The sequence below is a fragment of the Lagopus leucura genome, unplaced genomic scaffold (assembly GCF_019238085.1).
Source record: "Lagopus leucura isolate 7727_CA_CO unplaced genomic scaffold, USGS_WTPT01 Super-Scaffold_100016, whole genome shotgun sequence".
Taxonomy (NCBI): Eukaryota; Metazoa; Chordata; class Aves; order Galliformes; family Phasianidae; genus Lagopus; species Lagopus leucura.
The window spans coordinates 11,242,767-11,254,778 of NW_024962270.1; the positions used below are offsets into that span (position 1 = coordinate 11,242,767).

The 12,012-nt window shown below is 43.6% G+C and overlaps 1 protein-coding gene across 6 annotated transcripts in view; it reads left to right on the plus strand.

The window, feature by feature from the left end:
* The window catches only part of CAPN6 (calpain 6), a 55,682-nt gene that overhangs the window by 3,378 nt on the left and 40,292 nt on the right, over window positions 1–12,012 (plus strand). For 3 of the 6 annotated variants that reach the window (XM_042876811.1, XM_042876808.1, XM_042876813.1), the window contains exons 2-3: window positions 4,151–4,239; window positions 5,073–5,243. In XM_042876811.1, the coding sequence (XP_042732745.1) occupies window positions 5,079–5,243 (165 nt within the window). In that variant the 5' untranslated portion in view covers window positions 4,151–4,239; window positions 5,073–5,078. Of the gene's footprint in view, window positions 1–1,324; window positions 1,346–1,932; window positions 2,034–4,150; window positions 4,240–5,072; window positions 5,244–9,255; window positions 9,317–12,012 lie in introns of those variants that run through there. The other 3 variants (XM_042876810.1, XM_042876809.1, XM_042876812.1) reach the window with 3 other exon arrangements.

Genomic DNA, 12,012 nt, shown 5'->3' on the forward strand with positions numbered 1-12,012 from the left:
AGAAGTTATAACCTATAACAGAAGGAAATAACCTTTTCCAGCTGAAGTCCTGGAAGCATTTTCAATTAGGAGTTTTATAGGAAAACAGTTCAGAGTAATTTAAAGCTTTTGGCTGCTTTTCTGGAGGCACTCCCTGGCTTGGTTGCTCTGAAGCAAGCTAGGAGTTCTGAGGAAGAGATGTTTGCAAAAGCACTAAGCAGCTATGTTTGCAAACAGTTAAGCACTTGAGTCTCTGTATTGCTGTTATAATCCAAACAGTGGCTCTGAGGCTGAGTGATAGATTGTTTCTGAAAGAGTACAGCTTTGAGTTAGAGCTTTTCCGCAATATTGAGGCAGCTCACAACTCCAGTTCCAAAAGGGGAACCCGAGAACCAAATACTGGTTGTTACTGGTAACGTTGCCATTTGCACGAAAGAAAAGCAAGCTCGGTGCTAGCAAAGGGATAATATGTTAAAATTGGGGTGCTACTCCAGAGCACAGTGTGTGTTCCTGCTGGCATCCCCCTGCTCAGCCCAGGCAGGGGCTCCTGGAACAGGGGTGCAGTGCTGAGGCTGGGGGTGCCGCTTGTTGGAAGGAGCAGTGTCTTGTTCCACTGTGGAGTTAAATATCAACTAGAAGTTTACTTTGCCCTTTTGGTCCTGTCACTGTGCATGAAAACTCCTTTGAATCCTTCAGTTGGAACAGAGAAGTGGGGTATGTGGCAGAATTAATGTAGCATAGCATGCCAAGACTCTTCCTTGAAGAGGAGTTCCATCTAGAACAGAGGTTTTGCTGCAGCTGCTTGGCAGCGTTCACCTTTGGAAGGAAAATTATTGCTTTCTGTAAGGCAAAACCAGCTCAGTGCTATCCCTGCACCCCTCCTGTGGGGATGGCAGTGAGAGGGGTTCGTGTACGGGGCGGCTAGCTCCACAGCTTCAGCAACTCCTCTCTGACTTTTTATCCTGCACGTTGCTTAGTTAGTTACACACAGCAACACAAATAGGCTTAAAAGAGATGACTTTTTGTGTTAGTTCTTGTGTGTTCACTGCACGGCTTTAATGGCAGCCAGGGTGTAATTTTCACTCAGGCTGTCTGAACAGTTAGTCAGCCCTGTTTGTTGTGGACCCTCTGCGGAGCAGCTGGGAGGAGAACATTTAAGATGGGAAAATGTGAGTGTAAAGAAAGAGTGGTTGACTGGGGCTCTCCAGAGTGAGAATAATACTTACAGATCTTGTGAAGAACTGCATTTCAAGTAGATGTCCCTTTAATTTAAGGCTGCCAGGAGCTGGTATTTGCAGCTCTGTTGAATGTGATTAAGACAGAGCCTTGCTCACTCTGATGGAGGAAGCATCTCTGAGTGTGAACTGTGAGTAAGGGCACAGTGGTTGTACTGCCAGGCTGAGGGGAAACCTTGGGTGGAGTCTTTTGGAAGAGGGGACCTGTAGCGACTTGGCTTCACTGTGCTGCTTGAAGTGGTTGTGCTGGTTGAAATAAGTATTCTGCTGGAAAAGGGGGGGGTAAGAGAAAGACCTTAAAGCTTGGTGTTTGAAAGTCAAGAGTTGCAGGACCTTCTATACTCCTCCTGGCTTAAGGGGCTAGTCATGGCTCCAGAGAAGCCTTGGGGTCAGCTGTGCTGAACTGCTGGGGAGCTCAGCTCAGAGACCAGAAAAGAGAAAAGAACTAAGCTGTTAAATACAGTCAGACAAAGAACAATCAGCAAAAGCATGATATCTAACGTTTAGAGCTGGGTTGTTTTTGTTGTTTTTTTTTTTTTTTTTTTCCCCCTCTTTTCTTCTTTGCCTTCTGTCCTTCTAGAGTGATCTCCTTCCCTTGACAGAGTGGCCAAGGGTCTTTGTATGGGAACTATTGAATCATGGCCTGAACCTCTGATTGATCACCTGAGGCGAGCAATGTGGGAGCACAGGTGAAGGCAATTCAGCTGTGTGATCAGAAGGGCTGGAGCCTGGCTCCACCTCTCCTAGACCCTATTTAAGGACTGACTGCTAGAGGAGATCGTGCCTCTTGGAGTCTTCTTCTGCAAGCCCAGGACACGGGTAGGCTTTTCCATTCATTTCCCATTATCCCTTTCCAATGTAATAATCTTTCCAGCTATATGCTCTCTAAAGACCAGCCTAACTTCTCTGTACGCTTCTCATACATCTGTACACTCATTGATCATACAGTCTCTAAAATGCGGTACGATATTTTTAGGACTGCACTGCTGAGCTGTCTCTGTGCTGTACGCAGCTCATGCTATGGCACATGACAGTGTAGGGAATCCTGGACAGAGCAGCTGCCAAGCCTGCCTTCGTGTTTTCCTCAAGTGCGGCTGCGCGCTGTGAGTGCCAGCAGAACCGAAGATAAATCAGTTGAAGAGCAGGGAAGGCTATCTTAATGCATACTGTGAACTTGAGATTGGACGGAGAGCACAGCTGGGTAATTTGAGAGCTTCAGTGCTCAACTGAGGGGCAGCAGCTGGGACCTGCTTTAAAACAAGTCAGTGGAGTGGGAACTGGGGGCTTTCTGCCTGTCTTGATCAAGTCGGGCTGTGTTCTGGTGGGTGAACACCCTGGGAGAGAATGAGCCCATCCCTCAGTCTCCGTGCTCTGGCTGTTTTAGAGACTGCGGTCAGCCCCTTGGTTGTGCACAGCCCCTTGCTCAGGACAGCACGGGGAGTCTGCAAGAGGCTGGGTGGCAGCTTCCTTCTCCTCGGGTGCATTCCCCCTAGGGTGTGCTGCCCAGGGTAACGCAGCCAGCAGCTTGAGGTCATCATTTCATGAATGCAATCTGTGTGTTGTTGCAATACTGGCTGTGGTGCAGTGGGTGTGGGGGTGTTAATCCTGGAATGTCTCCTGTTCCAATCCAGAAGATAGAAAGGATGGGGGAGCAAAGTCATTAAAGACCAATCTTGATGAGTTAGGCAATAGCAGCTGAAAACCTGATCAGCCTGGGGCTATTCTGAAAACAAGCGTGTCTTGCAGATAGGATCAGTTTAGAATCTTACTTAGCCTGTGGAGAATTTTTAATAAGCAAGAATACCAGTTATCATGAGATAATCTGTATTCTACTGAGATTAGCCAAATTAATGCTTTTCTTTTGTCCCTGAGCTATCTTCTTATAATTGATAATTTGACTTTAAAGAACTGGCTGGTGAGGGGAAGCAAGTCTATTTCATCTTGTCTTGGGAAACCATCTGATAAGTGAGATGTCTTGTGACGTTTTAGGGGGATAATTAACAAGAAAATAAACATTAGAAAAAAGGACATTATTACAAATGGCAGAGTATTAGTTTGGTTTTTTTTTTTTTTTTTGAACTGTTGATTGCATGCAGTTTTATTTCATTGAAGCTGGATAGCACAGTAACAGAATATAAGGTCCTGTTCAAAAAGGGGAAGCCTTGGCCTGGCTGAAGATACAGTAAATTTTTCTGTCCCAGTGGTATTAGGATTTGACTCCAAGTAATTACAGTCCTGATGTATGCCAACATTATTTCTGGATTTTTGGTCTAAGAGGGGATTTAAATGCCTAGAAAGGCATTTAATATTTGCTTCACCCAAATATCACATAGACTTGTTTCTTGTTCTGTCACTTCACTGTGTAAGATTCTGCTGATGGAAACAAGTTTGTGCTTACAGGAGAATTGCTTTGAGTGTGGTTAGGAGGCTTTGGAGTGGATGCAAGAATGGCAGTGAGTTGGAGGAGCACCCATTCCCATGAGCGCAGCAGTAGAGCAGCACTGAACATCCTTGAAACGCTACCTAGTTTGGGGCGAGAGAAGGAAAGGAGTGGAGTGGGAGAAGAAGGGAGGGAGGGTTTCAAAACCATTCCTATGTTGTTGTTTTGGCCACAGTAGCTGTCTTTCACGCACAAAAGCAGCCATCGCAAATTTGATGTTTCCAAGTGTTCCTCGTTACTTCTTTCTGTTTCCCCTATTGTGTTCGCTTGCCTGCTGGGAAATGCTTGTGCCTGGCTTCGTTCAGTTTTCTGCAAATCTGTGGGATCTTATGCAGTGTGTAATGCACATTGCTCAGGGATCACAGGCTGAGATCACTGCACCACAACACAGCAAGTAGGCTGCTAGGACAACATAACACCGTTCTCTGTTGCAGGCATGTGGTTTCAGCTCTTATAGCTGGTGTGAGGTAACCTGTGTTTGTCTTTATTGCTATAGATACCTCGAGGAAAGGGAGATACATCCTTAACCCATACTAGGAAGGAAGAGGAAAGAAATTGCTGTACAAAAGAAGTGTTCCATACAGAGTAAGTTCAAACACACTCTTCGCTTTCTTCAAATAGTGCCCTTACAAAGATGGGAGCATCTTCATCCCTCATGTTCCCTAGGCTTCAGACTGTCCTGAGTAATTTATGTGGTCAATTTTTGATTTTTAGAATCATCTTAAGCAACTTATTTCAGCTCTGTGACTATGACTAGACTTCCAAAGCTAGATAGTCATGATTCTTGGAACCAAGGGCTGAAAGCAAGTTTTTTGTTATTTTTTTCCCCTCTCTTTGCTAGTGGTTATTATTATTCTCAACAATATTTGCAAATGTTTGCTACTTCTGGGAATTTGGCTGCCTGGAACGTAACACGAAAATCAAGGACAGCAATGCTAGCTGAAGCATTGTCACTTTAATTAAGATGGATAACTGTGGAAATCTGTTTTCCATTCTAAGTAGGCATAAGAGTTGCAGAAGATAATTGAAGTGTTAGTGGCCAATAGAAGAATGCAGGGATGGAGATGGCCTCGCTCTTCACATGCACCGTAAACTGAGGGCCAAGATCCACTCTGTTACATTTCTAATCCATTAGACAAAGCAAAGTGCTATATTTGTTTCTTACCTGGAACCTTTAATTTCTTTCCTAGTAAGAGTTCTCTTCAGTCAAAAGTGGTATCCTTATACATATACACTGTTCTATATTTTTTAAGTCTACTACATAGCACAATTGAATTTATAATCTGTTTCATAAACAGAAATCAGTAATTAATCTTGTTTAGAACAAATTATATGCTCTGTTGTCAAATGCTTGTGAGGGCTTCACTATGCTGAGGCTTCATAATTTACATAAGCCAATATTCATCTTACCTGTACAGAAAGATATGTCTTCATCAGTTCAACTCTTCAGAGATCAGAAGTACCACGAGCTGAAAAGGCAATGTATCCAGCAGAGACGGCTCTTCGAAGATCCTGAATTTCCAGCCTCAGATGAGTCCCTTTTCTATCAAAAAGCCCCACGAGGGAAAGTTGAATGGAAGCGCCCAAAGGTAATGAGTGCTCACTCCCCAGTGATGAGATGCTGTTCGTACTACTCCACTCCCACCATCTTCTCTATGCTGAAACAATTGTTAGTCTATTTGTCCTCCCTTTTTCCATTCATTTCTTGTCAGTGTACAACCCAGACAGAAGTCTATCTGTCATTTTGCTGTCCAAAATGAAAGTCGTGCCTTACTCTATGAAGATGAAAAGGAAGCATTCAGTACAGCCTGATGATGCTTTTTTACTGTTGATGGCTCTCTAATAACAGTGTGAGGTAACTCCAGCAGTAGGGCTGTTTAGATCATCCCTCTGTTTAATTAAGAATACCTATCTGTAGTACATCAGTCAAAACAGAAATATGTTCTGAGAATATATTCTTCATTTTCTGGATCTGTCTGTGAGTATGTCACTCTACAGGTTGCTCTGTTGACGAAAGCATCTCAGAAATTGTTGTGGTTTCTTAATTTAATTTCTCTTTAATACTTTTGGGGGCCTGGTGTGTAGGCAGAGTGATGGCAATGTAAAATCTAACTTCTTGCAATTAAATCTAGTGCCCTCACCAAGACATCAAATGTTTTGTTTGCTTCTTTTTTGTTTATTTTTTCTTAAGGAAAATACAATCTTTGTAAAAACACTATAGGAAATAAGAACGTATGAGCAGAGCAGATAAATATTTGTGCCTGGAATGCTAGAAGCAAATTAATCATGCAACTCAATTAATTGTTCATTGTAGCTCTCTCCATGTTTTCAGAGTAATTTGTAACTTGTATGTGAGGAAAGTAAAACTCACAGTAGCAAGGGGAAATTGGTCCAATCTCAAGTAGCTGAATTGTTTATATCTATAAATGAATGGTTCGTAATTTTTCTTGGAGAACAGGAAAGAGAAGAGCCAAAACTAAGAGGAAACCATGTGTGTGTGGTTTGTTCTCAAATTTACCTTTTGTATTAACTAAAAAAGAAACAAAAAGCCCAGCTATGTGCAGGTCTTAAAGGTTTGGTTGAGTCCTGCAGTATAAGGCAGGATGCTTTTGAGCTACTGGGAATACTCAACTACAGATGTGTAGCTGATGCAGAGAAGTGAAGGTATATTCTCAAAGGTGTGTATATGCTTTTTTTCTGTACTGAATTGAACACCTTCCTCTGCTGTGTTTCAGTGATTCTAGTGAGACCTTAGCAGCACCTCTTGTCTAGATTAAATTGAGAGTTTTCTTTATTGATTGATACTGCTGGTCTCTGCATGACTTTGTTGAAGTGACTGAATTTTGCCCTTGGCTTCTATAAAACCTGGATTATGCCATAGGGACTTCATCTTCAGAATGAAAAACTATTATCTGCTTGCTCACTGCCTGTAATGTCTGTGTCTGTTTGCTTCTTCAGCAAGCACCTTAGCAGGAACTATCATGTCAGTGTCTTCTGATTGTGATTAATGTGCTGCACATTGAAACTGTTACTATTACTTATATTTGGGATATGGTAGTTGGTTTGCTCTGAAGCCTCATGCTTCACGTATCTTGTTTTTATAAAGCAGTTCATGGCTGTAAACAAATAATTCAAGGAACATAAAATAATTTTCGACTTTGACCATGTAGCTTTCTGTAAGAGAGTGTAATCTGTTCTCACACTCTTTCAAGAGTAATGAAGAGCACACTGGAATCTTGTAGCTGGATGCACAAAGCATTTTTACCCTGAAGTATGATGAATTTTTCCTTAACTTTACTCATCCTTACTGTTGGGATTAGGATTTGTCTTCTGGAAGCATAAACTTGCATGGCTTTTCTTGGAAAATGACGATGACAGCATGGTCTGCTTTTCTACATATCTGGTACTGTTCCTTGTTCTGTGTGACAGGGGATGACAGATGAGGCTGACAAAGCCTGGCTATATTTGCCAGGATAACATAAAATTGTTTGTTTTCCTCAATGGTGTTGATTTCTCACAGCAGGTTCAATACAGAACTTTTAGTGAGCAGAACAGGAGTTGCTTTCCTAAATGATGAAACTCTGTTTTCTCTCTTCCCGTCATGTATTTGGCAGTGGATGGCGTGCCCAGATGCTGGTTTTTGTGTACTGACATGAGCAATGGGTCCCTCAGTTTAGAAACCCTTCCTATGAAGCTGTGTGAGCAACTGTGCTGTGCTGCCCAGTGCATACGGTGCCTCTGCAATTGCTTTCACTGATGCCAGTGTCACAAGAAGTACGTTTGGGATCTGGGAACTGAAAGCTTTTCTCAACTAAAAGCTAGTATTCTAGTTTCAGCTCAGAAAAGTGTCCACACTTTGTTCAGTCCATGAAAGGCTGGTGTTGGCCAGACAAAGTAAATACATAGGAAGTGTGTCTTTATGTTCAAAAAAAGTTTTATTCTGCCCTATTGAGGAAAGGAGCATAAGGGAGAGGGAGAGAGAGAGAGAGAGAGAGAGAGAGAGAGAGAGAGAGAGAAGAGCAGGCAGAAGGGCTTCCTCCACTGTGTTTTTTGTCCTTGGGTTTGCACCTGCAATGTTAAGTATGTTCTGTTTGCTTATTCTAGTCACTCACAGCAATAGCTCATTAACAGTCTGACATTAATTAGTTGTTTTGTACAAGTCTTCTTCGGAAAAGGAACAAAGCCAGGGTAATGTTACTTCTGTGGCACCCTTCTATTAAGAAAGTGGAGAGCACAGAAGGCACCATGTAATTACCATGCATTCTTTCTCAGACGGTCTGACTTTCCTAGAAGAAATTTTCTTATGGCAAGATCAGCAATGAACACTACTTACATGCAATACTGGGTCCTGTTTCCTTGGCTGGGGGCAGCTGTGCTCTGCCAAGGTGTAGGAGCAGCCTCTCTCCCCCTTCATCTCTGCTGGCCCTGGGACATCAGTGCCCTCCTGTGCTGGTTAACCCCTTATGAGGGTGAATGCTGCCTCTGTGTGGTGGTCTGGCTCAGAGTTGGCTCTTAGCGAGTGGCTCTAGTGAAAATACCCAGGAACTGCAGTCACTCTGCTTCAAAAATATTTTGTCTGTCTTATTTTTAGCGGGGGTTTGCCTCAATTTTGCAACTGATAGAATTGACCTTACAAAGGTATTAAATCCCAAGGACATGTTTGTCTGAGTTGAACAGCTAGATCCTCTGGGCAGGACAGACATCTGTATGGAGAAAAAGCAGATAAGCTTGCTTCAGAGATAAGTGACATGTTCTTAAGGTATTCAGACAGAAAAGTAATAGTCTCATCCAACAGAATGAGAGTCTTACCCTGTGCTTTCCCAGATTCCCTGCTTGATCTTCTGCTTTATAAGCCCTGGTTCTGTTTTCATCTGCATGTTTTCCTTATAAAAGGGCTATGGTTGTACCCCCGTGTTCTGGAAAGACAGAGCTAGTTCTCTTTCAGTAAGGCAGGACACAAAGCCATTTGCTGAGGTTACTGTTGAGCTGCTTCCTAAGAAGCCCCACTGGTGTCCCAGACTGCAGGAGGGACTGCTGCTGTGTCTATTGAACCACCAGCATTCCCCAGCTCTCCTGGTGCCAAAGGTCAGATATCTGCCTGCAAGTGGGGAGTCGCTTATTCCTGGCCCCCTGTATGCCCTGTTCCTAGAAACACTGCCTTTCTTCTCACTTATGCTTTCAGGGGCAGTTGTTACAGTAGAAGTTAAAAAGCTTGGGAAATTAGGTGCTGTGTTCTTGAGTGATACAGAAAGGGAACAAACCCAACAGTTTTCAAACTGGGCAGAATGGGAGGAGCAGGTTGGTAACTTTTCCAGGTGAGCATGAGTGGGTGAGGTGCTAGAGAATTTGGGAGCTCTCCCTTTCATTTGCTCGTGTTTCTTGGAGGTGGCACCAGCTTTTGTTTGCTGCTTACTGCTGGAAGATGATCAGTTGCCTAAGAACCTAAAAAAATATATATAAATCTTTGCATTTGCAAGTGACGGTTTGAGCCCTGGAAACTCCCCCACCTCTATATTTGTCTTGGAAAATTTTGCACACCAGGGCATGCCTGCCTGTGTGAGGTTTACATATATTCATGTTTTGTCCCATTTATGTTCTCAGTGGCAGGAGTTGGGATCACAGTAAGCAGTCCTCCAGAAGGTTTAATAGCATCTCAGACCTCGTAAGTATTGCAAAATAAGTGTCATGAAATATTTGGGTGGTACTACCCAGCACTGGATACACCTGGGTTAAATGTCCCTCAAGGATAATGTGTGGCTTTCTTTTGATTCCTCTTTTCTTCTGTAAGCTGCAGCTTCATTCTCAATCTGTTTTCCAGTTAGACCATGAATAAGACCAGGAACTTGCTTGATTTTTTGGGACGCTGTAGTAGGAGAGGTGCTGCGAAGGAAAGCATCCAGGCATGCTGTATCTGCATCTGGTCGAGTGGTTGTCCCACATGCACTGCAGGAACAGCTTCAGAGCATGGAGCAGTGGCAGCTTCTCAGCCTGAGCTATCTGCCAGGATGGTGCCTGGAGCAATCCAGGGCTGGAGGAACAGTGGAGATAAAGGGGAATGCTATAAATTGGCACCTCAGAGCGATGTGAACTCCTAGCAGTAGAGCGCAGTTACATTGCTGCCTTCCGTGTGACAAATTAGATTGTAGCGTTCACTGCGAATAGTGACACTTTCCTGACTTGTTGCATTTCCTTACCACACCCACAGCTCTCTTGATAAAAGGATCAGCTCTGACAGTCTGAATGTGCTTTCTTCTCTTTTGAACCTTATTTATTTTTTTATTACTGGCTAAGGACAAGGCCAGTGCTCTTGCTTGATGAGAGCAGCAGTTCTTGCCTCTCCTCCACCTCCCCCTCAAGCTTTGCAGGGTCTGATTAATGCTCTTTTGTGAAACCCTGATGTGTTCTGCAAAGCTTGCTGCAACATCTGGAACCACAAGAAGCCTTTTCATTTTCTGTTTCCCTGCCTATTCCCATGTTTCTCTGTTGCTGGTGGTTTTTGACTCTTGAAGTGGAGACAAACACGAATTGAGATGCCTTGTGTGCTGTGACGTTGCGTTTGTACATGAAATACAGACCCCTATGGAACATGCCTGTATCTGAGAGGTGGAGAAATGTGTGGTTGTGAGCCTCTGACCTTTGAGGAAGCTCAGGAATCCCTTTATTTACTTCAGACATGTGGACTCTCATTGGAATACAGAGGTGGTTGTTAGGATGTTAGGTTATGTGAGCAGTGCAACAGTGTCTTGCAGCTTGCTCACTTCTTGTTCTTCCCTGGGACACGTCTGTAGAAAAAGAGTGGGGAAAAAAAAAAAAAAAAGCTGTAAAAGACTTGGCCTTGCATTAATATCAGATAAAGCTTGCCTGGCTTCTTATTCCTTTTGCTTCTCTCACAGCCACAGATCATAACATTGTGGATGCTGTGTTCCATACACTGCTCAAGGGAGATTGAGATCCCAACTGTAACTTTCTGTGGTGACTTTCAGACACTGTACTCCACCACTGGTGATGCTTGGGGCTCCTAAAGGAGTACGAAACTTCCTGGATTACAGTATTTAACATTTTAACTGGCATTTATGTATGCTGTAATTAGCTGAGTTTACATGTGAATGGCTGCCTTGTTATTGCATTCATAATTGTTACAGTACTTTCATTTGCCATTAATGGCAGATTCAGCTTGAATTCTTGACCTCCAGAAAAAATTTTCTTGTTCCTAGTTTTTCATAACGTTAGCATGTTATTATTATGTTTCTTTGATAAATGTGTGCATATATAAACTGAAGGGTTTTTTTTTTTTTATAGTAGTGTGTAAGCCTTGTGGATGGAAGGCTTTCCTAGAAAAGATATAAAAGCTTGTAGGCAAAGCCCACGTTTAGATGTACCTTTAAAGCATTCATCTCAAAGAAATATGATAGGAACTGGGAGGTGAAATCTGGAAAAAAGTCTGCCCTGTGAGATAATGGGAGAGGTTGGTAGGAATGTTTGTGTGCACGTGGATCTTATTTTGAGCAAGAGAAAATGGCTTTAAGTTGCACCAGAGCAAGGTTGGATATTGGGGAAAAACTGCTCAGTGTGATGCTGCACTGGCATGGGCTGCCCAGGGAGGTGTGGGGTCATCATCCTGGAGGTGTTCAAGGAGAGGGTTGATGTGGCACTGAGGGATGTTGTTAGTGATGTGGTGGTGATGAGTTGAAGGTTGCACTAGATTATCTTAGTGGTGTTTTTCAACTTTAATGGTTCTGTGATTCTAGGTTAGAATTATGGGGATGGAAGGAAGACAATGCAGTCCTCTAGATGTGCTGCAACCTTCTGTTAGCTTGGAGGGGGCAGGTGGGGAGACAACAGCTAGACAGGAAATCTTCAGAAGAATATTACTTTTTGGTGGTGCTCAACGCTCTGTTCCTTCGTTAGCTATGTGCACAATGAGCTGCCTACCTGCAAATGAAACCTAGCTCTGCGGAACGTTTCATGTGGTGAGGTGCCACAGTGTCCTTGGTACGTGGCTGCGCCGACCTTGGCCGTCTGTCCTTGTGCAGCTGTCAGCGAGCAGAGAAGCAGTGCTAGGCATGGGCTGCCCGCTGGGGCCCCTGTGCTGAAGGCTGCTCCTGGGGAGGAAGGTGTTAAATCCCCCAGCTGTGGGGGCTCTGGTGTTGGCTGTTGGCGCAGCTCCCAAAGATGAAGATGCACGTGGCAACACAAAGGCACGCTCTTCACATGCGTTGCCCCAGCAACTGCACATTCTAGGCAGGGATTGTCAGCATGCCCTGCAAACAGTGATGCAGCTGCAATTAAAGCAAATCATCTTCAGGTTGTTAGATTTTATTTTGAACTGGGGGGAAAGGGGTGCAATGATGGGTGAAC